The sequence below is a fragment of the Vipera ursinii genome (genome assembly GCF_947247035.1).
Source record: "Vipera ursinii genome assembly, chromosome: Z".
NCBI classification, from domain to species: Eukaryota; Metazoa; Chordata; class Lepidosauria; order Squamata; family Viperidae; genus Vipera; species Vipera ursinii.
Genome location: NC_139517.1, coordinates 28,857,846 through 28,885,110, shown reverse-complemented (window position 1 = coordinate 28,885,110; position 27,265 = coordinate 28,857,846). Strand labels below are relative to the sequence as shown.

The 27,265-nt window shown below is 36.2% G+C and overlaps 1 protein-coding gene across 2 annotated transcripts; it reads left to right on the top strand.

Annotated features, from left to right (window-relative positions):
• The first annotated feature begins 1,122 nt into the window (after nucleotides 1-1,122).
• On the top strand, nucleotides 1,123-26,782 carry DDX42 (DEAD-box helicase 42). Of its 2 annotated transcripts, XM_083377240.1 has the most exons (19): nucleotides 1,123-1,303; nucleotides 1,478-1,524; nucleotides 2,491-2,727; nucleotides 3,646-3,796; nucleotides 4,489-4,550; nucleotides 5,008-5,044; nucleotides 8,260-8,409; nucleotides 8,967-9,071; nucleotides 10,320-10,439; nucleotides 11,687-11,863; nucleotides 16,962-17,090; nucleotides 17,399-17,498; nucleotides 19,123-19,170; nucleotides 20,898-20,995; nucleotides 21,142-21,418; nucleotides 22,128-22,354; nucleotides 23,645-23,755; nucleotides 23,846-23,944; nucleotides 24,330-26,782. In XM_083377240.1, exons 3-19 carry the CDS (start codon nucleotides 2,507-2,509, stop codon nucleotides 25,002-25,004), a joined length of 2,787 nt encoding a protein of 928 aa, XP_083233366.1. In that variant the 5' UTR covers nucleotides 1,123-1,303; nucleotides 1,478-1,524; nucleotides 2,491-2,506; the 3' UTR covers nucleotides 25,005-26,782. The 2 variants fall into 2 exon arrangements, with proteins under 2 accessions (XP_083233366.1, XP_083233367.1); XM_083377241.1 differs by lacking the exons at nucleotides 1,123-1,303; nucleotides 1,478-1,524; nucleotides 2,491-2,727; nucleotides 5,008-5,044 and having other exon boundaries at nucleotides 3,724-3,796.
• The last annotated feature ends 483 nt before the right edge of the window (nucleotides 26,783-27,265 follow it).

The window sequence follows — 27,265 nt, the reverse complement described above, 5'->3', positions numbered from 1 at the left end:
CTTGTACCTGAGAGTAATTATCACTAACTCCAGATGCTTTGAGGAAACTGACCTCAATTAAACTTTATTATAGTTTGAGGTTCAACATATGGTATCTCTGCTCATTCTACTAGCACTTTCCCTAAACAGATATCTGGCTAAAACATACTGAAAATGAATTATCTGTTTTATAATGTATACTGCATGCAATTAAACATGCACTCTTGGGTTGTGCTATCACTGATTTTCCATTTTATGACCTGAAGCATTCCAGAATTCAAAACAATTGTAAGGTTTATCAGTAGTATGTATGGTTCTTCATATATTTAAGAACTGAAGCTTCAACTAAAATTGTTTAATACCATAGTACAAGTGCATGCTGGAGATGTAAGATATCTTCAAACTGGGTGACTTTACTAACACATGGGACGCACTTAGACTATGAGGTTCTCCTGAGAACAAGGTAGAAGTTGTTTGCCATTATCTTATTTGGAGGAACTTTTTTGACTTGAGAGGTTTTCTAGTGGTTGCCCATTTAAAAGTAGCCAGGTATACCTTAATTCATCAAAGATAGGATGGGTACTGCCAGCCTGCAAAGATATACCACGTAAAGGTTTCTGTTGCTGTCATGATCATAAGGGATTTCAGAATTTTACTGTGAAACACCCAAAGCTAGAGTTTTCAAAATTCAGAACTTACTTTCAAAGATGGGATTTCTGTTACTCCAGCTGCAATTTTTTCTTTCTAGTGGGGTGCGTTAGGAAAGCAGCGTGTTCACTCAAAAAAGAAATGTATCATTCACAAAGGACAAACAATTTTAGTATTTAATTTATCTAGTACTTAGTATTTAAGTTTTCTCCACTTTTATAGGCTCACTGCCAAGTCACAGTTCAATTGAATTCATCTTGTCTTGCATTTTTGCCATTTCATATTTTTTCAAGAAATGATCTCGATTCAAAAAGAAGTACAGTATATAGAGTCTAAGAGTGAAAAAAAAGGCAAAATTGTATTTTTACAGATTCGGAGAAATAAAGGCGTGCGTTATGCTACTCTATACGTTCAAGCTCTACGTTCCGCTCTTTCGTAGTTTATGACTGGTATCAGGCGTCATCAAGGAGCGCAGGGCAGAGAAAAGGCCCACGGTTTGAGGACGAGGTTTATGTGCAAGGGCCCTTCAAGACCAGAGTGTCGGTCTATTATGTGCGTGACGTCTGTACGTCACGGTCATTTCAGCAGGCAACGTCTACCTCCTCGTTTGCACATTAGAGCAATCGAGCAAAAGAAAGGAGGGAAGAAGGATCCCCAAATACCTGAGTAATAAACGGTAGGTAAATAGAACAGAAGCAGAGAAAAGAGGCAAAGGAAAGGGCCTGAGGAGAGCTTAGATCGTCCTGGGGTTTGGCCGTTGGTTAAAGAGGAAAGTGAGGGGGCGGGGCTGAGGCCTAGTCAGGGCACGTAAACATTTGGAGTTCATCGTTTTCACATTTTCTTCCACCAGGTAACCTCTTTTTTGCGTCTTCTGCTCGGCCTGTGGCCCGTCTTGAGGTGAGTAAGAGAAAGTATAAAATCAGTTTGGAAGAGAGTAAATTTGAGAAGCTAATGAATGTTCGACTATTTAAAAAAAATGATCTTACCTACATTTTGGCTAACTTAAAGAAAAACACTTATTCCTGAAAACAAATGATTGGAGATTTGTAGATTTATGCTAAGCAGTATAGTGAGTGTCTTAGTCTATGATTTATTTGTTTATTAATAAATAAAATTGACATAGCTGCCAATTTTTTATATTAGCAATTAGATTTTAATAAGCAGGGCATAATTTATTATATGATAAATATCAATTATTTAAGATTGAGAAACCTTGAGTTGGAATGAGAGTAGGAGGGAAAAAAATCTCTTTCTTTGAATGATTAGATACTTAGAAGATGAGGAGCAGATAAGGGATCACTGCATATTAAAAAACAATTATGGTGGAAAAATGTTTAGAATAGCCACTACTCTGTTGCAGTTTGTCAGGGTATAAGAAAGAAACAAGTAGCTCAGGTGAGGTCTAGGCTGCAATGAATCCAACTTCTTCATTCACCTGAATGAATAAAAGGGTGGCAAAATTATTTTACTTTATTGTATACAGAATCAATTGAAAAGGAAAGTACCAAAAAAAAGAGATCTTACTTCCTCTTTAGTAGAACATTTCTTCCCCATACCTCTCAAAAGGATTGTTGCTCCAGTGTCTGATTTTAGTTACAGTAACTGGTAATAAGCCACTATGTTAATCTACTTAATAAAAGTAGATTCCTTGCTTTAGTAAACAAAATATTTCCATTAAATTAAGCTTTAATTTGCCTATTTTCAATTGTGAAAAGTGATTTCCTGTAATAAATATAATGATATTTATTTTGAAAGAATTTTCTAAAGTATGCTGGTAATTGTTAAAAGTAAATAACTTATTTGCCTATCCGTCTTTTCTATGTAATTCATATTATGTAAACATTTGATTTTATCTTTCATTAGATACATTACCGACATCATGAATTGGAACAAAGGTGGACCTGGCACTAAGAGAGGCTTTGGTTTTGGTGGCTTTTCAATATCACCTGGAAAGAAGGAGGAGCCCAAGCTGCCACAGCAATCCCATAGTGCTTTTGGAGCCACTGGTTCTTCTGCTGGGTTTGGGAAGACAACACCACCTCAGCTGCCATCCTTTTACAAGATTGGATCTAAACGAGCAAATTTTGATGAAGAGAATGCGTAAGCTCTTATTTTTGCACATATATCTACCATGTTTTCCTGAAAATAAGACCCAGTCTTATTTTTATTTTTTTTCCTCAAAAAGAGGCACCAGGTCTTATTTTTTGGGGGGGACGGGGTGTCTTTTCCATTCACTTTGCAGCAGTGTCGCTGACAGTCTTGCCCAACTGCCCCAATTTTTTTGCATCTGAAGGAGCAGCTTCATTCTTCAGCTGAGAATGGAGCTCTGGCTTGCATTTCGCCATCAGAGGCCTTTCCGGAAGGCTTGTGCAGCTGAGACCAAGTTATGGATTCCATGGCTCAGTTCCCGGCTGCAGAGACCTTCCGGAAAGGCCTCTGACAGCGAAATTCAGGCCCAAGCTTCATTCTCAGATGCAGAATGAAGCTGCTCCTTCAGCTGCAGAAGTGGTCTGGCAAGGCAAGTGTTGATCCATGAGAGACCTGGCTGCAATGGTAATCTCCACCCTCACCCTAGCTTGATTTTTAGGTGTGCACCTCACCCCAAAACTAGGGCTTATTTTTGGAGTAGGCTTTACTTTTGGGGAAACACGGTGTAGTAGACATACTTCCCAAAGTATGGTTGAGTTACCTAACAGTATCTCAAACACAGCACCAATGAGGGATGTAGCCTTTTTTATTATAGCCAGTAAAATCAGTATGACCTAATTACGGTAACTTGTTTTATTTTTATTATAGTTAAGCTACACTAGGGCACAAAGTCTTGAATGCAGCCTGAACTAAAGGCAGCTCATATAAATGGAGAATTAGGAAGTGGTACTTACTTAACTCGTAATCATATAATATATTTTAAGATAAAGTAAACTGGAAATCAAGATTTTCTGTCTTATGCTGCTGGATTTTTGATAACTGGATTCCTTATTAAGGATTTCCCTTTTTTCTCTTTCTTTTAATGATTAGGTACTTTGAAGATGAGGAGGAAGATTCCAATAATGTTGACTTGCCATACATTCCTGCTGAAAACTCTCCTACTCGTCAGCAATTCCATTCTAAAGCAGGTGACTCAGATAGTGAGGATGACCCATTGGAGGCATTCATGGCTGAAGTGGAAGTACGTTACTGTTTCCTTTAATTTTTACAAAGATTGCCTGACATCAAAATTTGCTATTGAGAAAAGCAACTTAGACTTTAAGTCTGATCTTCAAAAACAAGGAATAAAAATATTATTAATCTTATTTAAGCACTTTTTCATTTATTCTTGAATGTACTTACTTTTCAACGGATTGCCCAGCTAATATTACAGAAATAAAAGAAAAAGCAAATCAGAATAAAAGCAATTGCTATCTTTTCAGCTATAAAAATATTTTGGGTTGCTAGCATAGAAAAGAGCATGCTTCATGAGCTTTTCTTTAAATCTGAGACTTGTTTTTGTCAAGTCTTGTCAATCACAACTGACTCAAAAAAAGGCGTTCAGTTTTTGCTACCATTGAAATTAGTTTTCAAGTTCAGTGTAAAAATCTGTACTTGGTTTTTCAAACAACGTACAGGCAGTCCTCTGGTTATGATAGCAATTGGGACCAAGACTGCCATTGGTAAGCAGTGCAGTCCTTAAGTGTGATGTCATAAGTTCATGTATTCAGCACCATGGTAAGTTTGAACTCTTGCCGAATGAATTGACTTAAGCTGAGGATTCTGTATTTACTTGCTTACAGCTCCATGAATTTCTAAGTAGGAGGAATTTTGATGGAAGTTGATATCAAATATGCTACATTCTAAAATCATGTTCATTTTGTGATTGATTAGGATCAAGCTGCTAGAGATATGAAAAGATTAGAAGATAAAGATAAGGAAAGAAAGAATTCAAAGTAAGTTTCATATATCATATTCCTGTTGAAATAAACAAAAGTTCATTAACAGTGTTTAAGCATGGTATCGTATTATTTCTAGTTAGATAATATTTTCATGCCAAGATAGTTCAGCTTTGCTGAAATTCTCGCGTTTATGTTTGGATTTTGATTGTTAAATTGTACAGGGCTAATGTATGATTAATTATGACTTATGGCAGAAGCAAAATGTGACTTTCTAGTCCTTTTCAGGTGTAAAATTCTGTAAACACTTCTCATATTTGATTAATTGGAAATACCAATCGACTTGTCAGAATTTGGCAAGTCCTGGGGGGTTGGGGTTGTTATAAGAAATGTGTTTTTATTGCAGCTGAATGTTTCTATATTAAGTCATTTTGGCACTCATCAGGCTGAATATATGGAGCTGGGTATGTGGAACATTTGCAGGGAAGTTTTGTTTCTCTGCTTATTTTTCCAGGGGTATACGTGATGATATTGAAGAAGAAGATGATCAAGTGAGTTTTCTACAAAATCTTTCTATCTATGTAAAAATGAAATTGGATCCCTTGTACAAATCAATGTTAAAAAACTGTCTTAGTATAAAAGGATGCTTTTCACCATATATATCACAGCTGAGAAGGTGTAAGTAGAAGCCATTAGAGAGGTGATTCTCTTTTAATTTTCACACTAGAACATCTAATTTAATATTTTAGACTGCAGTGTAACTTATTAGTATACTACATAAGAGCTTCATGTGTACTGGTAACAAGTTAGTAGTATGTCTTTGATACCCAATCTATCCACTTTCTTCATTTGTATAAAAGTGGTTCCTTGTTGCTTCTATAATGAGTGGACAATCATCTCCATATCCCAATGGTAAGTATAGTGTAATTATCCATTCCAATGGAGTCCACTTGTTACCTGTCTGGGAGGTCTTGTTGCCTTCTTTCAGCCAGGAGCATACTCAATTCATTATTTCTTCAAAAGTAAGTTATGACAGCAAGTCTAAAGCACAGTTTGAGATTAGGAAAAAAATGGTTCAGCATAGAATTTAAAAAACACAATTCTACCTTGTTTGATGATCAAAAAAAGTCCATTCCATTTATAGATAAGTTACCATTACCCATTACCAAAGTGCAAACTCAGTCACAAGTCTTTGTGTTTTTTAGTTGAGACCCCACTGGACCAGACTTGCTTTTATAGTTGTTTTTACAATGATTGTAAAGGAAGTTACTGTGTTCATTAAGCCAACCATATGGTTAAGCAAATACAGCATTACAAAATGTTGCAAATCATGGTCACATGACTGCAGAATGGTGCAACTTTTTTGTTGCCGAGCTCCCAAAATGCAATATTGTGACAGGGTTAGCAGTGGTAACCTTGAGGACAGATTGAAAGCTTTTTGGATATCTATTGTAACTTTGAATTAAACTATTAATTGTTAGTCAAGGACTACTTGTATGTGTAATAACTGCCTGCATATCACTGAATTGATATAGCTTGTTCAGAATAGAGAAATACAGAATTTTTTTGCAAACAAAATTTTAACTTATAAATAGAAATATGTCCTAATGCCCTCCCATATCTTCTTATTTGCTTCAAGGTTCTTACAACATGCATAGAATACTTATGTACATCTCTCCCAGTTTTTTAAAGACAGGAAATAAAACTGGAATATTGATATTGTAAAAGTAGTTAAATCAGTCAGTTAATACAATTGGTTAAATGTACATATGAAAAACTTAATTCTGATTTTTTTTAAGGATCTTGATAGGTAGTTCCTCTGAATGTAAATTAATATTTTCTTTTGAGAGAAGGGAAGATCTTCCTTTATTTTATTTTATCTTTAAAATTGAAATTATGAATAGATCCTAAAGAAAGTGCTTTCAGAAGTTTATCTCATCCCATAATACATGAACTTGCTACCAAAACTTTATTTTGAACTTTTGTCTTCTGGAAAGTATTTTTAAATTTCACTTATAAATTTATTTTATTTAAATAGAGGTAAAGTAGATGAAATGATACTTCATTGTGTCGGTACAAGACATTTAAAAAACATGGAGTTCTTCTGAAGCACTTTGAATCAAGGTACATCTTGGGCATCCAAGTATAGTTTTTCTCATACTGATTCTTGGATTTTGGGTTGTTGTTGTTTTTTTTTTGCATACATCATCTTTCTAATGAGTAAAAGAATAAGAGAAGAGCAAGAAAACTTGTAAAACCGCACATTAAAACACTTCTTTTATAGGGAGCTTTGTAGTTTGGATAGAAGAAAACATGTTGACAAAAGGAATAGCTTCATTTAGAATTCTTTTGTACACTGACTTAACAGTGTTCTTGTGCATGCTGAATCCTTGCTTCTACTTGTCTTTGCCTGGTGGAAATAGTTTATGAGACCAGGTTGGCTCTACCTGTGCTTTGTGAATAGAATCTGTGGCTTGATGATTTTTAACAAAATTAAAAATTTCAGAATAAAAATCTTCCAGAACTTCTAAGCGATAAAAATAACTGTAAATGAAAGGAGGAAAAATGCTGGTTTAAAACAGACTTCTAAATCCTACTGACAGGATAACCAGTGATAATGGTGTTCTTCGTAGAGGGAAGAATCCAGCTAATTCTTCTAACAAGATAAAATCATAATCAGTGGTTTATTCTTGACTTTTGATTTTGCCTTGTTTAGAGAGATCATGTGTTGTAGTAGTAAATAAAACCAGAGACAAGGCCATTCTATCTTGCGGAAGTAAGCAGTGATATTAACCAGTGTGTACTAGCATGTTGCTAGTTCACAATAACTCAAGAATTAAGTGACCATTCTCCTGGCCCACTTTGTTAGTAACTTAGAATGCACTGATAGGCCAAATGAAAAGGTTTTGCTCTTCCATTTTAAACTTAGCTCCTTGATTTGTATATAGGTAACTACAGACTTGAAGAAACTGTTTATAATTTTGCTTCAGAGCCTGCAAGGCAAAATGTGAAATAAAAAAGAGAAAAAAATATGTGCAGGGACATTCTTTTGGTAGTTCTTGTTGAATGACCACTCATTAGTGACTATTTGAATTAACAGCATTGACGGGTCCACATAATTGTGGCTGCTGAAGCATCCCCACATGTGATTGCAGTTGGGGTGCTTGGCAGTTGGCTTACAATTATAACATTGCAGGGTCACATGATCACCATTTGCAACTTTTACTGCCATTTTCTGCTGAGTAAAGTTAGTGGGAAAGCCATCAGGATGTCACAAATTGTGGTTATGAAACTGCTTCAATTACACGAGATTTACATAGTGACATCAGCTGGGACTGCCGCAACTACCCTTGTAATGTTGCACAGCATTACTTAGGGACATAGTTGCCAGCCCAAAGTTCCATTGTTAAGTGAGGACTTCCTGTAATCACAGCCAGATCCAGAAAAGAGTTTAATATAATGTGTTATTATGTTCTTTAGAAATCACATACTAAAGTCATCTCAGTATTTGGAATAATGTTCTTTGTGGTTTTATCTGAACTTTTGTGGAGATCTACTAGGTTCTTCTGAATTGTGTACATTACAAAAAGACTTAGAATATTGTTCATATTCGTCAGTCATTGTAGTTTCACTAGATAATTTATGTGCTAAAAATGCAATTCAAATAGACTCCTACGTAAACTATCACCTTAATGTTGTTAGCAATAAACTGAATTTCTTCCCTCTTGGCATCTGTATGCAGTTACACTTTTCTGTTTTGCTGCAGGAAGCTTATTTCCGCTATATGGCTGAAAACCCCACTGCTGGTGTGGTTCCAGAAGAGGAGGAAGATAACTTGGAGTATGATAGTGATGGCAATCCAATAGCACCATCTAAAAAAATTATTGATCCTCTACCACCTATTGATCATTCAGAGGTGATGAAATGTATTCTTTTAGTAAAATTGTATCATTGCTAAGCTAAATAATAAGTCAACAATAATATTGAAGAAAGCAAAATAGGAAGAAAACACATCCTTTAATGCAGTAGCCCCCCCCCGCCTAACCTTTTTTGGCACTAAGGACCAGTTTTTTGGAAGACAGTTTTTCAGGGTGGGGTGATGGTTTTTCATTTGCTCAGTTGCCCACCAGTTGTATGGCCTGGTTCTTAACAGGCCAAGGACCAGTACTGGTCCATGACCTGGGGATTGGGGACCCTTAGTCTAAGGTGTTCAGTTTCTTCTCTATTGTACTGTAGTGTTTCTGAAAGATTAACTATTAATAGCTGAAATGATAAAGTAAAGGATTTTATTTTGACAAAAGAGCTTTATTGCAGTTCTTGTTTTCCTTTCTTTGACTGTCAGTTTCGTGCTCCAGTGTTTCAAATGTTCTGTAACATTCTTGGGATTGAAAGACCATAATATTTACAGCAGTTAGCAGCAGTTTTACCTCTTCAGATGGCATGCCTCACTAATAAAGAGTAATTGGCTTGCAGATTGAATACCCACCATTTGAGAAAAACTTCTACGATGAGCACGAAGAAATCACCAGTCTCACCCCACAACAAGTAGTGGAGTTGCGCCATAAGTTAAATCTCCGGGTAAGGTGAAAACGAGAATCGTATTTTTTCTTGTTCAACATTTTATTGTGTGCTAAACAGATGCTGGATCTTACAGCAGTATTGCAGCGGACCAGGGAGTGCTTTCCAAAAGAAAAGAGTTTGGAGAAGAAAATATGACATGAGAGAAAAGGGGGCCATAATGTTGGGAAAAAAAGAAAGAAAACTTTAGGGCTCTAGGGAATTGATAGGTAAATGTTTTGGTTTTGACAATTTGTCACCTGTTTCCTATTCAGTATTTGTTTAGTTCATGTAGCACTTTTCTTTGTACTTTAGAATTGGAAAAAGGCATCTTTCTAGATTCTCTGAAATGCTTCCTGGGCTGCTTCTCAGTTTCTGGCCCATTACTAGCTCTTTTTTTAACTCTTCTAGCTGTTTACTTTTTCTTATGATGCATCAAGTAACAGGCATAGGGGTTTGAGGATAACTAATTCCCTTCCTGTATAACTTTTTATATATCACCTGTGATCCGCAGCATCCTTTCCTCTGTGTCCTGGTGGTAGCATCAATATTTGGAAACAAAATAGCTATATGTCAGCGATGCAATATTGATCCTCTTTTTTTCTCCAAAACCAAGAATCATATAGGAACAGGAAGCCTCTGAAGCAAGCCACTCTTATACATATTGTTAAAGTACCCCCAAATGGTACTGCTGAAATTCAGAGACAAAATGGATGAAATTAATAGTACAATTTTTAGCTCATTTGAGATGTGATTAGGAAATTTAAGATGGGAAAGAGAACACTCTTTCTCCCAGAGTCCCAGAAGAAAAAAGTGTAAAAAAATTCAATCTTACCCCTTCCAGTAACATCAGCAAATACTGGAAAGCCTCTTCCGATTTATTTGTTGGGAACAAGTTTTTCAAGTTTATTTAAGTTTTCAAGTTTTATTTAATTTGTATACCGCCCTTCTCCTTGGTAGGGACTCAGGGCGGTTCACAGGGCATACCAGTATATAAAAAAGACAATACAAAAATTAAAAAAGATTAAACCCATCCCCAGTTAAAAACCGTAATACAAATCTAAAACGACAAATTAAAACCCATAATCCCCCGTCAAGCCAGACCAGTTGTTCAAACTGTTTCACCCTATCCCTTCCAGTAACCTCCTACTTGGGTAAGTAGCCCATTTCTGCTCCACACCAACATGCATATAGTATTAAATGATTTTCTTAAATGAATGATACAGGCAGTTAAACTTTGGCATGTCTAATTAACTTATCTTTTCCTAGGTCTCTGGTGCTGCTCCTCCAAGGCCAGGAAGTAGTTTTGCTCACTTTGGTTTTGATGAGCAACTTATGCACCAAATCAGAAAATCAGAATACACTCAACCCACTCCTATCCAATGTCAGGTGAGTATCATTGTTTCATAGTTTTTGCGAGAGCAGGGAGAGACTGTCAGTTGGTTATCAAACATAATGGACTTAGAGATATAGAGCCTGAAAACCAATCTTCATCTTTAAAATAAAAAAGAATGGCTTCTATATGTGAACATTCCAACGAAATTAGAAACTATTTAGAACAGCGGTCCCCAGCCTTTCCAAGTCTGGCTACAGAGGGGGATGGTTTCACATGTGCTACCTAATCCTGTTTATGTACAAATGGAGCTTCGCACACTTGCCCACTGCTTGCAAGGCCCTGTTCCCAACAGGCTATGGACCTATATCAGTCCATGGATTGGGGATTGGGGACCCCTGATTTAGAACATTTTTAGAAGTTAGCTATTCTTATTGAATTCTCTAGAGCTCACAAATCTGCAGAACTTAACCAAAAGAATAATTTATTTTGTTAAATACAGAAATAAAGTACAACTTAGAATTTGATACAGGACTATAAGTCATTGTTTCCTTTAATTGATTGATTGATTGGCTGATTGACTGATTGATTAATTAATTGGACTTTTAACTCCCTTTATTTTTATAAGGTGGCAGACATACATAATATTTTTTCCTCCTCCTGTTTTCCTTACAACAGTGGCCTTGTGAGATGGGACTGAGATGATTGTCTGGGCCAGAGTCATCCAGTTGGCTTTCGTGCCTAAGGCAGGATTAGAGTTCACAGTCTCCTGGTTTCTAGACCAGCCTTGAGTACTGGAAACATATTGGGCAGTGTACAGTGTGATTAGGTGTATTGTAGGTTTAATTGTGGTTTTCCCTGATGAAATAATAAGGAACTGGCCTGGCCTGGCCTGGTGTAGGGATTGGGGGGGGTTGTTATGGTTATTTTTTGAGTTTTAAAGATGTATTTTAGTATGTGGGCATTTATTTAATCTTGTTTTAACTTTTGTAATCTGTATTTTTATTCTTGCCCTGTTCACCGCCCTGAGTCCTTCGGGAGAAGGGCGGTATAGAAATAGTATTAAATAAATAAATAAATAAACCTAAAGCTATCCAGTTATTGCTGAAATCTGGTTTTCCCTATCCCTTATTGACTATAAAGCCTGCAATTCAGTTTGTAGTTCAGCAAAATTTGAAGGCATGAAGTTCCCCATCCTTGTTTCAGTGGACATTTTCCAAACTAATTTCAGAATCACCTGCTGTATTTTGAAGGATTGTTGAGTTTGAAATAAAAGAGGAGTTTTGTTCCTCTTTGTCTGTAGGGTATTCCAGTGGCACTCAGTGGCAGAGATATGATTGGCATTGCAAAAACCGGCAGTGGAAAAACTGCAGCTTTCATTTGGCCCATGTTAATCCATATCATGGATCAGAAGGAGCTGGAGCCAGGTGATGGTCCCATTGCTGTAATTGTGTGTCCCACTAGAGAATTGTGCCAACAGGTAAGTAAGTTTGAATCTTTGTGGGGGGAAATGTGGGAAAATAAATATTTAGGGAAGGGGGAGTAATGTTTAAGAATTTTCTAAAATTACAGTATATAGTATTCATTGTATCTATTGAAGATTATACTGAAGGGGTTATAATCAGATATCTATTGCTGTCTCTAGCAACAATCCTGTCTTAGTTATTCATTTTGATCAAAACTACCAACTCAGAAAAATCATTTAGTGATTTTAATATCAGCTTGGTTTAGTATTTTTTTTATTAAAAAGTTTTATAAAAGTTACAATACAAACCCACCCCCCTCCCCTCCCCCACTTCCCAGAACTGAATACAGGGTTACAAAAATAACAATCAAAATCTAAATAACATTAACCAACTATATATGTAACCAAGTTCCTAACACACTTTAACTCCCCTTTAACATGAACACAAACAAGATAAAAATAACCCTAATAATAACATAAAAACAAGATAGTATCCATATTATTAAACAATACTAATAATAAAAATAATAAAATATAATAAAAACTAATAAAAATACAATGAAAACATACTAATATTAATAATATCATTCTATAATTCATTCATAAGCTAGATGAAACTTTTTAGTCCCATATTTGTTCTGAATATAATCTATCCATCTTCTCCGGACCGAAATGTATCTTTCTTGTGAATGATCCTTCAAATAAGCAGAAATCTTAGCCATTTCTGCCAAATTTGACACCTTAAGTGACCAATCTTCTATAGTAGACAAACTATCTTTCTTCCAATATTGACCTACCAAGAGCCTTGCTGCTGTTATCAAATTCAACATCAAATTTGTTTCTTTAGTATCACAATCTATAACAATACCCAAAAGAAAACAATTGTGGAGAAAATTTTATCTTTCTCTTAAAAATCTTTTGAATATTCCACCAAATTTTAATCCAAAAAGCTTTAACATTTCTACAAGTCCACCATATATGATAATAGGTAGCATCCAAACTACCACATCTCCAACATTTGGGCTGCGAGTTAGGATACATGCAGGACAATTTTTTGGGATCCAAATGCCATCTATAAAACATTTTATAAAAGTTTTCTCTTAAATTTTGAGCCTGGGTAAATTTCACATTTCTAACCCAAATTACCTCCCATGTATCCAATGAAATTGGTTCTTGAATATTTTGAGCCCACTTTATCATACAATCTTTAACTAATTCTGTTTCAGAATCCAATTCTATTAAAGCATTATATATTCTCTTTATATGCGCTCGGTTTTGATCTTTAATTTGTTTTACCAAATTTTCATCAGTTAATTTAATACTAATTTTCTGATCTATCTTCCACCTCGTTTGCAATTGAGTATATTGAAACCAAGACTGTATGATATTTTCTTGTTTTAACTCACCTAATGATTTTAATTGCCAACCATTCCCTATCCATCTAAGTAATTCCTTATATGAAGTCATATCCAAGCTCACACCCACAGATACACCCTCTATCGCATGCCCGGGAATCCCCCAAATTGGTATTTTATAATTTAACTTATAATAATATTTTTTCCATACGTGCAATAAGGCGCTTCTTAAAATATGAGATTTAAATGCCTTATCCACTTTTTTTATCATAAACTAAATATGCATGCCACCCATATATAATAAGTCCCATCCCTCAAGGTAAAGTAATCTTTCATTTGTTAAATTAAGCCAGTCACTAACCGCTGATAAAACAACTGCATCATAATATAATTTCAAATTAGGCACTTTAAGTCCTCCTCTTTCCCGTACATCTTGTAAGATCTTAAATTTAACTCTCGGTCTTTTCCCTGCCCAAATAAATTTATTAATACCCTTCTGCCACTCATCCAAATTGGCATCCTTTTTCAATATAGGTATCATTTGAAACAAAAAAAGAAACTTTGGAAGAACATTCATTTTAACAGCTGCAATTCTCCCCAAAGAGATAATTGAAATTTTTTCCAACTATAACTCCTTTTGTACTTTTTGCCATATCTCATAGTTGTTCTTATATAATTTCACATTTGAAGCTGAAATATATACTCCCAAATATTTAACCTTTTTCACTATTTCAAAACCTGTTAGTTTTACTAACATTCCTTTTTCATTCATTGTCATATTTTTAGATAATATTTTACTCTTATAATTATTTATCTTAAAACCAGAAACTTTCCCATATTGAGTTATAATTTCCATTAAATCTGTAACCGATTGAGTCGGTTGAGATAGTGTTACAACCAACTCATCCGCAAATGCTCTTAACCTATAATCATTCTGCTTTATTTTTATTCCCCTTATTTTAGTTGATACACGAATTTTAATCAATAAAATCTCCAATGTTAAAACAACAATGGTGAAAGGGGGTATCCCTGTCTTGTACCTTTTTCAATTTTAAATGCATCTGTTAATCCCCCATTAATTATAATTTGTGCCGATTGTTGTTGATATATAGCCTTAATAGATTGCAAAAATTTATCCCCAAAATTCATCTTATCAACAACTTTCAATAAAAATTGCCAATTCAATTGATCAAATGCTTTTTCAGCATCTAAAAATATCAGTGCCGCAGGGACTTGGTTGTTCTTATCCAAATACTGTATTCAATTTACAATTTGTCTTACATTATATTTCATATATCTTCCAGTTATAAATCCAGAATGATCACTATGAATCATTTGTTTCAAAACCTGCATTAATCTATTTGCCAATATTTTTGCAAAGATTTTATAATCTATATTTAAAAGCGATATAGGTCTATAATTCTTTGGTTGGGTGGGATCTTGCTCCTCCTTTGGAATCAGCGATATAAAAGCCCTTCTCCAGGACTGAGGCACCACCCTTCCAGCCTGGATATTGTTAAATAATTCCTTTAACAGTTCTACCATCTTTGCAAATAATAATTTATAATAAGTTGCTGATAACCCATCTGTACCAGGAGCCTTACCCAATTTTAACTGTTTAATTACGGAAATAATTTCCTCAGAAGTGATTAATCGATTCATCTCCTCCCGTTGCTCATTTGAGAGCGTAGGAATATGTGCTTCCTGTAAATACTTTTCTATATCTAAAGCTTGTATATTCTCACTAGCATATAAATTTGCATAAAAATCTAAAAAACCCTTTTTAATCAAATTTTGTTGATAAACCTCTTTACCCTTATATTCTATTTTCTCTATAGTACGTAATTTCTGTTTTTTCCTTAATTGATAAGCTAGCCACCTACCAGGTTTATTTGCATTATAAAAAGTATTATGTTTTGCATACCACAAGTTAGTTGCAACCTGATCCGCCATTAACATTGCTTTTTCAGCAAATTTATTGAATCCCTTACTCTTATCTAATGGGTTCAAAATAAGAGCTTTCTCATTCAACTTAATTTCTTCTTCCAACTCTTTACGTTTTTGCATCTGCTTACGCCTATGTCTATTATGCATATAAATCAAAACCCCTCTCATATAAGCTTTACTAGCATCCCAAACCATTTCAATCGAAGTACCTTTATGCATATTCAAAGCAAAAAAATCTTTCAAATGTTCCCTACATTTCTCCGAGAACTCATCATATCTACAGTTGCAAGAAAAAGTATGTGAACCCTTTGGGATTACGTGGAGTTTTGCATGAATTGGCCATAAAATGCGCTCTAAACGTCATGTAAGTCACAACAATAGAAAAACACAGTCTGCTTAAAATAATACTACACAAACATTAGCTGTTGTCATGTTTTAATTGAAGATAAGATGGAAACATTCACAGTGCAGGGTGGAAAAAGTATGTGAACCTTTGGACTTAATAACTGGTTGACCCTCCTTTGGCAGCAATAACTTCAACCAAACATTTCCTGTAGTTGCAGATCAGACCTGCACAACGATCTGGAGTAATTTTGGACCACTCCTCTGCACAAAACTGTTTCAGTGTAGCAATATTCTTGGGATGTCTGGTGTGAATCGCTCTCTTAAGGTCATGCCACAGCATTTCAATCGGGTTGAGGTCAGGACTCTTACTGGGCCACTCCAGAAGGCGTATTCTGTTCTGTTGAAGCCATTGTTTTGTTGAATTACTTGTATGCTTTGGGTCATTGTCCTGTTGCATCACCCATCCTCTGCGGAGGTTCAGTTGGCGGACAGATGGTCGTACGTTTTCCTGCAAAATGTCCTGATAAACTCTGGAATTCATTTTCCCATCAATGACAACAATCCGTCCAGGCCCTGAGGCAGCAAAGCAGCCCCAAACCATGATGCTCCCTCCGCCATGTTTTACAGTGGGGATGAGGTTTTGATGTTGGTGTGCTGTGCCTTTTTTTCTCCACACATAGTGTCGTGTGTTTTTCCCAAACAACTCAATTTTGGTTTCATCTGTCCACAGTATATTTTGCCAGTAGTGCTGTGGAACATCCAGGTGCTCTTTTGCAAACTTCAAACGTGGACAGATGAAACCAAAATTGAGTCTCCTCCTTTTGGCACCCTCTCCCCCAAGATCTAGATGGCCTCAAATCATTTGGCCCTTCAGAAAAATCTATCTTTTCTTTCAGGTGTGTGTGTGGGGGGGAAGTGGGCGGGTTTGGACTAGGGGGGATTTGGGGATATATTGTAAAATTTTGTTTTTGTAAAACTTTAATAAAAAAAAGAAAAATATCTTTTCTTTCAGGTGTTAGGGAAAGTTATAATGATGCTACATGCCCACTTGAAGTTATGAATATTTTTTGAGATTCCTTGGCTCTTGTATTTATTGTATTTGCTTTTCACTTTATTTTCCATTTTGTTATACATTAATTTTGTTTACCTATCCAGAGTTGTTTGCTTAATATAAGCAGACATGCACGTTTTCTAAATAATTAAATCTCATGAAGTTTTGCATCATTTTAGGTGGGAACCAAATGAAAGCTATATTCGTAAAATAGGTAGATAATAATTACATAAGGAAATGCCAAAGCTCCATATACTTTGAGGCCACCAAAATGTTAAAAAGAGCCCTTTCTACCAAACAAATGCCACTACTGTGCTAATGAATAGGAAGACTTTTTAAAGTCATTTTTTTTAAAAAAAATTCTCAGTTCTTCATTACTTCATTCTTAACGTGATGTGAACCTGTATGGTTTTAGATCCATGCTGAATGCAAGCGTTTTGGAAAAGCTTACAATCTGCGATCTGTAGCTGTATATGGTGGAGGAAGCATGTGGGAGCAGGCCAAGGCACTTCAGGAAGGAGCAGAAATTGTTGTCTGCACTCCGGTAAGTATTTCACCAGTGTGGTTGTGTCGCAGTGAGGAACAGAATGTTCTTGCTTTTTCTGCTTTTGAACAAAATAATTTTCTGAAATTTTTTTATTTTTCATTTGCTTAATCCCAACTCAGTGCTCACTAGCAGGATTTTTTAAAAAATCCAAATGATGAGGGACAGGGATACAGAGACTTGGAGACTTCCAGGGATAAGGAGACTTGGAACAGTGATGCCCATTTCAAATGTTTTTCGTAGTTTGAATCACATTGGTATTTATTTTGGTTTCAGACTTAAGGTGTATGTTAAATGTTTCCACACAGGGTCGTTTGATTGATCATGTAAAGAAGAAAGCCACAAACCTTCAGAGAGTCACTTACCTTGTGTTTGATGAAGCTGACAGGATGTTTGATATGGGTTTTGGTATGTAATCAGTAATAGCACCTATTACCATAGTTAATAAACAGTTACTGTATTACTTTACTTTACTTTATTGTTACTGTTACCTATTGTCTTCTAGAAGTGTTTGGTTTGATAATCACTTGCAAAATTATTGTAAAGACCAATGCTTTGTTTTATTATTTGCCCAGTAGACTAGCTAACTAGCTTCAGTTTTACAAAAAAAGAATAGATATTTTGGTAATAGCTGAAATAATTGTTGAAAGGTTTTTTGCATGTGGGAATGCAGTAACCATGCAGAAAAGAAATAGTTTCACCTAGTGAAGGTTACCAAAAATATGAGTAATAAAAAAACAAAACATATATCTTATGTATATGAATACTAATATCAAGCTATGTTGTGTGTTCTGTCATAAACTCTATGATTAATTGAGAATATTTCTTGCATGACAGGGCACTATAAAAGCATGTTATAATCAGAAGAAAAAAAGAATTTTTGGTCTTCCATTTTTTTCTTGATGGTAGTAACTTTGAAGATACCACATAAAAGCTCAGAAATTAATTAACCCCAGTTAATTGTCATTAAAATGTTCATTGTTTATTTACTCAAATATATCAGCATCCATTTAAGACAGAGTTTACTGAGTTGTTCTATGTTGTAAAAACAGAAAAGTTAACTTAGAATTCTGAGATCCAAATCCCTTCATTCAGACCTTGTATAAAACCTTTATTCATTCAGCTGGATGCTTAGCAGTCTAAATGATATTGCTTTCTATTCTTTGCAAATGTTCTTTAGTCTGGAGGTTTATTCTTGCTTAACAAATGGTTGCTTAGTGATCATTTGAAGTTAATGAGGAACCACCTCCAAAGCTACTTATGATTCAATTCCAGAGTTCTAACAACTACACACAATACCCCAAGGTCACATGACTGCATTTCAGCATTTGGCAATCAACTCACCTCTACGGCTGGTCACAGCATTCTGCAGTTTCTGGCAAAAAGCATGCATAGCAATACATTTATTCATTTAATGACCAGGGAATTCACTTAATGAACACTACAAAAAAAGTCATAAAATCAGGTCTGGTCATTTAAATGTCTTAACCTATGACCGTTATAACTTACAATGGAAATTCTGGGTTCCGATGTAGTCTTAAGTCAAGAACTACATGTATACAGGTAGTGCTCAACTTATGATCACAATTGAGTCCAAAATTTCTGTGGTTTGGCTAAATATTTGTTAAGTGAATTTTGTCCCATTTTACAACTGCAGTTGTTACATTAGTAACACAATTGTTAGTGAATCTGGCTTCCCCACTGACTGCTTATAAGAAGGTTGCAGAAATTGATTGCATGACCCCAGGACACTGAAACCATCATAAATATGAGTCAGTTGCCAAATATCTGAATTTTGATCATATGACCATGGGATACTGAAACGGTCATAAGTGTGCAAAATGGTCATAAATCACTTTTTTCAGTGCCTTTGTAAATTTGAATGGTCACTAAATGAACTGTTGTAAATTAAGGTCTACCTGTATTGTCTCTCACAAACTATATCCTTGCCAAATCTTGTTTTTTATTTACACTATATTAGTATGGTTCAAAGGGTGATGCTTTTTACTATAGCTCATTCCTTTTTCTTCAGAATATCAAGTTCGATCAATTGCCAGCCATGTCCGCCCTGAAAGACAAAGTGAGTATGGGCTTTCCTAATGCAAGATTAAAAAAATAATAATTTGGGGGGATTAGACTTCTCTGTTAATATTAATTTAATCAATCAACCATATTCAGATTTATGAATGGAACAGGATAGGCTAGATATCAGATTTCAGTTATGCAAGGGAAAACACTTATATTTTATATCTGATTTTCTTATATCTGATTTCCCCATCTTCCTCTGATTTAATTTTTTCCCTGTCGTTTAAAGATTTGTCTGAATGGGTTTTAGACAAGGAAATCTATTTCTCCCTCTCCACACATTTGAGCAAGGAAAATACGCAACTAGCAACCATCTTGAATAGCAAAGATTAGGAATTGTTCTAGGTAAAATAGATCATAAATAGAGTACTCAGTTTTAGAGTTTTATAGCCAGAGCAGCAAACTTTTGATGGTCTCTGGCTGCTGTTTTCAATGTTTTGGGGAAGAGCTGAAGGTTGCAACACATAGTATAATGTTACACAATATACAGAGCCATTTCATCAAGGTCAGTCCTGTTGAAGTTTTCATTCTCCTTTCATCTTTTAGGGAAGTTCTTTTTTTACATTTCATTTTTCAATATTTATTTATTTATTTTATTTTATTAGATTTATATACCGCCCTTTCTCGAAGGACTCAGGCCGGTTTACAGGGCATTTTAAAATCATATCAATACAAAATACAAAAGTTAAAAGACTATTAAAAAGATTAAATTATCCCTGAAAATAGAACCCCAGTTAAAATTCTCAGCCTGGGCCAGAGAGCTCAAAGAGCCAAGTCTTCAGGTCTCGGCAGAATGAACGCAGGTCAGGGGCAGTCCTGAGCTCCGCGGGCAGCTGGTTCCAGAGGGCAGGCGCACCCACAGAGAAGGCCCTCCCCCTGGGTGTTATCCGCCGGCAATCTTTTACCGCCGGCACCCTGAGAAGACCCTCCCTGTGCGAGCGCACTGGACGAAGGGAACTTAATGCTGGCAGCAGGTATTCCCTCAAATATCCCGGACCCAAGCCATTTAGGGCTTTATAGGTCATCACCAGCACCTTGAATCTCACCCGGAGGGCAACCGGAAGCCAATGCAGCTCACGGAGTAGAGGTGTTACATGGGAGTATCGGGAAACCCCCATTGCAACTCGCGCGGCTGCATTCTGCACCAGTTGAAGCCTCCGAGTGGTCCTCAAGGGCAGCCCCATGTAGAGAGCGTTGCAATAGTCTGTTGCAATAATTAAGTCTGTTCTCAGAAATACAAAAGTGTTTCTGTATTTCCTGCATCAAAATGATAGGAAACCACTATCATTCTTAAAATAAACTGTCTATTTTTGTGTTTCAGGCTACATTCCATTTAATATTTTAATTTGGTTACTCACTTAATTCAGTAAGAAACTACCAGCATTGATTTGAATGAGGAGTATTACATATGATAAATTTTCTTATGACTGCTAATGGATACCAAAGAAGAATTGTTTTATGTCTCTGAATATGTGCAGAATTACATGCATCATTGTGTGGGTATTGGTTCGCACATTGTGCTGCACACATTTGGGTTTTGTTTAGAAATGTGTTAAACTAGCTATTTGATTTGTAAACAACAGTTCCTATAATAAATTATATTCTTGATGTAGCCTGTGAATCCAACCATTATGTCTATATTCCAAGGGACTTGCTTTAGTGGAGAACTTATGTTCTGGTATCTCTTTGGCTATAATCAGCACTGCATTTCTGACTTAACAGCTCTTCTGTTCAGTGCAACTTTTCGGAAGAAGATTGAGAAACTGGCCAGGGATATTCTGGTTGATCCAATTCGAGTGGTGCAAGGAGATATTGGCGAGGTAAATTCCCCTTCTAAAATAATTATTTGAATGAATAAAAAGGTAAGTCTTAAGCTTGCATATTCCCCTATTTTGGTCTTGATTAAAATATTTGCTTTATATTGCTAAATTCTAATAGTCTCTGTTCACCTTGCTTCCCCAAACAGGCAAACGAAGATATCACTCAAATTGTAGAGATCCTCAGCTCTGGTCCAAATAAATGGAACTGGCTGACTAGTCGTCTAGTGGAATTTACTTCTTCAGGGAGTGTCCTCCTTTTTGTCACCAAGAAGGCAAATGCAGAAGAATTGGCCAACAACCTTAAACAGGAGGGGCATAATCTAGGGCTCCTGCATGGTGACATGGACCAGAGTGAAAGGAACAAAGTCATCTCAGATTTCAAGAAAGGGACCTTTCCAGTTCTGGTTGCTACAGATGTGGCTGGTAAAACTGCAAGGCCAGATTTAAAATACATAGAAATTGTTTCTTAAGCATCCTTTTATCCCTCCCCACAACCAGTGTGGCTTCTTTGCTTTATATGTTATGTATATTGTAAAGGCATTAAAAAACATATTTCTGTGAAAGAGATTGAAGCGGGGTGGGTGGGTGTCACTCTTTAAATATGTTGTTTCAAACTAAAATGTTCATAAGAGTTAGTCCTGAAGTGATAGCAAGGATACAAAAATGCTGTTTTTCCAGTTCAATGGTAGCATGGGTTAGGGGTTAGGAATTAAATCTATAATGAATGTTTCTTACCTCCCCTTCCATCCCCGGATCAGCAGAATTTGAATTTCAGTTCAGTCTCATTATTCCAAGCTTAGGAAAAATACTCCTTTTAGATCTGTAATTAGAGATGTGAGTCTGAAAAGAGGAGTATAAAAATGTATATGTTCCCCCTTTTTTCTCCAGATCTTCACATAATTTTATACTTAATGCATAGATCTGTAGGTGACTTGCATAGAAAAGCATAGCTGGGAAACCTTTCTAAAATTGAAAGTGGTGAAATAGAATAAGGGCCTTTGAAAATAGATGAAAGACTGACTGCACTGGAAAGGGCAGAATGAATAGTGTTTTTTTTAAAAGACAAGTATCTATAGTGTTTAAGAATTGCATTCTTGGCCTCCAGCCTCATAACTGAAGTGTTTTTATCTAGCTCGTGGTCTGGATATTCCTTCCATTAAGACTGTGATCAATTATGATGTGGCTCGTGATATTGATACTCATACTCATCGGATTGGTCGTACTGGTCGAGCAGGGGAAAAGGGTGTGGCCTACACCTTGTTGACTCAGAAGGATAGCAACTTTGCTGGAGATCTTGTTCGCAATTTGGAAGGGGCCAATCAGCATGTTTCAAAAGAACTTTTGGATTTAGCTATGCAGGTAAAAAAAATTCTTTTTGTGTTTTGAAGCACAGTTGTGAGTACAGTAACTATATTAATAAATATAGGTTGTAAGTTTGAAGTAATATGGAGTAAGTTTGCTTGAAATTTTAGTATATTTTTGGTCTAAGCCAGACAAAACTTAGGGAAAAAGTTAGAATAGCTATCCTCAGCTTTTCTGGCTCCACAGACTGGTAGCAACCCAGGGGGAGGATAATTTTGCACACATGCCTGCCACAAATGGAGCTTTAATGCAGTCGCCCACCACTTGCACGGCCCATCCCCAATGGTCAGGGACCCCTGAATTAGAACATTGATCAACATTGACTTTATTGACTGACACAGTTGTAGAAATAGTGATACATAACCTAAGGCTATTGGCTACCATGTCCATTTGAAAACTTGGAATACTGTGGAAGAGTTGCCACCAAGTTATAATTAGTTATAATTTTTAATAAGATAAAATGAGAGACTATTTATTTATATGTGGTATGATTACATTTATGATATATAATAATTTTAATATTTTTTATTTACCATGGGAGCTGTATTTAATTTAATTTTAGATACTCCCCAGCTTGCATAACTATCCTGTTCTTGAAACCATTGATATACATATAAGTACACATACAGACAGACATGTATACATATAAATACACATACATACATTCATACAGACAGACAGACAGACATATATACATGTATACATACACATACAGTAAGTACCAGTGGCATTTTGGGGATTGATGAGGAAGGAGATTGCTAGATAGGCATTGCAGCTTTAGTAATTAACTGGTTCTTGCTCTGTAGCTCACATATATGCATTAACAGGAACAGGTAGAAGAGAGGAAGAAAGCTATAAGAAAGAAAGCCAGCATATTGTCACATGAGACTCTTCACAGAGGTTCATTTGTCATTTTTCTTATGAGCCAAGTGAAGTGATGAGAAGCAATTATAAGCCTGACTCACTGATTTGTTTACTGGTAGCCATGTAGTGATGTGTCAGCAGAAGAGAAAACTGATTAGAGAACCAATGCAGAGGGAAAACCATTCTAAAGCAAGGTCCTAAGAATAGAGTCATGGAAATGTATAAAGAAACTATTAAATGTGTTCTATTGAAATGTTTATACAAAACTGAATTTATAAAAGTCAGGACTTACATAATGCAAAGAGCATCTGTAGTTCTGCTTTCACTTTCTTACTTGCCAGGGTAACTGGAATATCTAAAACAATAATGCTGACATATTGGAAACCCAGCATTTTTTATTAATGTCACAATTTTCTCTCCCAGAATGCATGGTTCCGGAAATCACGTTTCAAGGGAGGGAAGGGCAAGAAGCTAAATATTGGTGGTGGTGGCTTGGGATATCGTGAGCGGCCTGGCTTAGGATCAGAGAACGTGGTAAGCATTGATGCCTAGATATCAAACATACTTCTACTAAGCATGCCTAAGACTTCTGCCTCAATTGAACAATGCAACTCTGTATTGTAGGATCGGGGAAACAACAGTGTAATGGTCAACTATGAAGCATATAAGCCATCCTCAGGAGCAATGGGGGACAGGTTATCTGCAATGAAAGCAGCATTTCAGGTTAGTATGAAAAGAACCCTAAGTTAAGATCACATTGCCCTCATTCTAGTGCTGCTGCCACCTTTTCAACCAAGACTTTTAGTCCAATGTGGCCATTAGTCTTTGAAACCCAGTGCCTCCTATTTGTACCAGGTTATCTGTGAAATCCAGCTAATTCAAGTTATCACATGAAGGCTGCAAGGGGGACTAAAGGCCACCTAACAATTTCCTCCCCTTAAGTTCCTTAAGTCAAGAAAGCAGTGCTAATCAATAATTTCTGATTATTAAGCAGAAGCTCATCCCATTCAGCTCCCAGTTTTAATTGATGCTTAAAGAAGAGGCCCATGTTGCTCTGAGAAATTTTATAAATATTATTATATTTACTATAATGTTTTTTCTCTTGTAGTCCCAGTATAAGAGCCATTTCGTTGCTGCCAGCTTTAGCAACCAGAAGACGGGCAGTTCTTCAGCAGGTGCCAGTGGTTGGACCAGTGCAGGCAGCTTAAACTCTGTGCCAACAAATTCAGCCCAGCAGAACTCAGCAAAACCTGACAGTCCCATGGTAGTATCAGGTTTAGCAAAAGGTATCCCAGGTTTCACAAGTTCTGGACACTTAAACAGTGTCTCCAGCTTTCCAAGTGCAGGCATTCAGGGTTACAATAGCGCAAATGCCATCAACAACAGAGAAGGCAACAATGGAGGCAGGGAAAGATACAATGACAATCGGGGTAGCAGTCGTCATAGTGACAGCCAGCGCCATGGAGATAGCAGCAGTCGCCATAGTGATGGCCAGCGCCATGGAGAAGGCTACCGTCATGGAGAAAACCGCCATGGGGATAGCCATAGACATAGTGAAGGCCGGCATTCTGGAGGTGGGAGCAGCAGTAATAGTCGCCATGGAGACAGCAGAAATAATGGAGACAGTCGGAACAACAATGACCGGAACAACAATGAAAACAGAAATATTGAAAATAGGAATAATGAGAGCAAGAAAGAAAGCATCAACCGAGACAACAGCAAGACAGATGGTTTTGCAGTTCCTGAACCCCCCAAGCGCAAGAAAAGCCGGTGGGATAGCTAGACCTCTGCACTTCCCCTCAAGTGGCAAGGTGTTTCTAAGAAAGATCTCTGTACCAGAAGTGGCTATTTGAAAGGATAAGAGTGGACAATAGCATTTCCCAAGGAAGCCTGACGCAGTGCATCCAATGTTAACCACTTCCCTTTAACGCCACATCGATTTTTTGCTTTGGTCAAAAGAAAGTTCCCTTTTAAATATAATTTCTTTGTGCCCTGCCTTTGAAAAATCCGTCCATCCAGAGTGGTTTCACAACACTGATTATCCTTTGGAAGAATTTGTATTTTTTTTTTAACTAAATACTTCTAAGCATAGGAATAAATGGGTAAGGTATATTTTATTTTCCTCATTATAGACTTGACAGAAGGTGACTTGTTTAGGCGGTGTACCTACCCAGCCACCTTTTTAATTTCTATAACAAGAATGCTTTTACACATTTTTCTTCTGGCTATAGTGGCTGTCTTATGCCCAGGCATAGATCCTTAGTTCCGTTTTTGTTAATTTCACACACATGCCCATTTCACGGACTGCTTGAGAGTAAATCAAACTGATAAACCAGCAGACATTGTAAAGTTGTGATGATCACTCTGGCAGAAATCGAGGATGGAAGAAAATGGAATTAGCCCTCTTACACCAACATCTTGGATCATGCATGGAAAATCTCCTTCATTATGGCTTGTATCAGTCCTTCAGCTACTCTACTTTTCATCTGATGAAAGCACTGATTAAATCCCTTTCATTTTGAATTTCTGCAGGTTTGATTTCCTTTTGTTTGTATGTATGTATGTTTTGTCAGTTGTAGTTTCAGCAGTTAAGGAGGCAACAGATCCAGATAACTCTTTTATATTCACTTTGAATAGTATCTGCATGCTTGTAGATAAAGGAGAGAGAATTAGAATTACTTCTTAAATGTGGAAAGACTACACCGCAGATAGGTAGGCAATAATGCCACTTTCCCCTTTGTAAACTAGATAAGACAGTGTCTTTGGCTGGAATTTGACTCCTCTGATTCATTACAATTACAATAGTGTGTAGAATAAAACACATTTCCTGGGACTAATGGAAATCTCCATGTTAATCTATGCAACATCCTGTCATCTATATTTTGAAAGTTTGCAGAAGTAGAGATTAAAGTGCACAACAAAACTGGTAATTGTAGCAGATATTTACTAGATTGAAGCCTCTGTATCTCGGAATGATACAGGTTTTACTTATATCGGCTTGTTAACAAGTGTAGATTCTTGAAGCTACATTGACCTTGAATAGAAAAGACAGACCATGCATGCAGCAATGAAAACGTAGGAAGCAAGTAGGATTAATTTTGTCCTCAGCAATATTCATTTAGGATCTTCTGTTCGCTACTTTGTGGGTGTTTGCAAAGTTATTCCTTCCTACCCCAACATTAGATTCAGGAGTGTGGTGGAGAGGCACCTTTTATGTATAGTATCAAGTTTCCATGATTGGCGGGGGGCAAGCTTAAACTTTGTAAATTTGGGATTGATTTTTAAAGCAGCAGGCATGAGGACCTGTGCAAAACTTTTTTTCAAAATGACTGTCATACACCTCTGGAAAGTTGATGGCGAAATGTTTTGCTTGATATTTTTAATTGCATGTTCTTAAACTTTTTTTTCCCAGAGTAATAGGAAAATAATCTTGTTTGTTGAAATATGTTCTTGCTTTGCATTTTTATGAAGATATATCTGAAACTGTGTTAAGATTCTGTGACATGCCATGTCTTTTACTTTCCATGTTTTCTTCTAATAAATGTTTTATTACTAGTAGAATTGTCTTGGATGGTCTTTAGTTTAGCTATCCTTTTATCCCAAATGAGTTTTGAAGGTTCAAAATACTTGATTGTTCTAACTGATATTAGAAAATAATACAGAAATCAAACTGAGATCCTTAAGAGATACTGGCTGGCTTTTGTGATATACTCCTTGTTCCATTAACTGAAGTTCTTTGCTTCATACAGAAGGTTTAATCATACATTTTCCTACCAGCTGTTTTTCTTTTAGACTGTCTTGAAGACTGCATTTCCAAATACAAGTAGACTAGTAAAGTGTACTTGCTAAAAATTTTGTTAAATAAACTACTGGATAAAGGCCTGATTCATTCATTGTACAATGCACAGTAGTTTAGCATAATCATCAGTTCTTTCCAAGAATGTTTATTGTCATGTTGGGTGAATGATTTGTTGAAGAATGGGACAAACTTTGATATAATATGTTTTTAAAAAATCCATTGTATATCACAGATGTATAATTGAT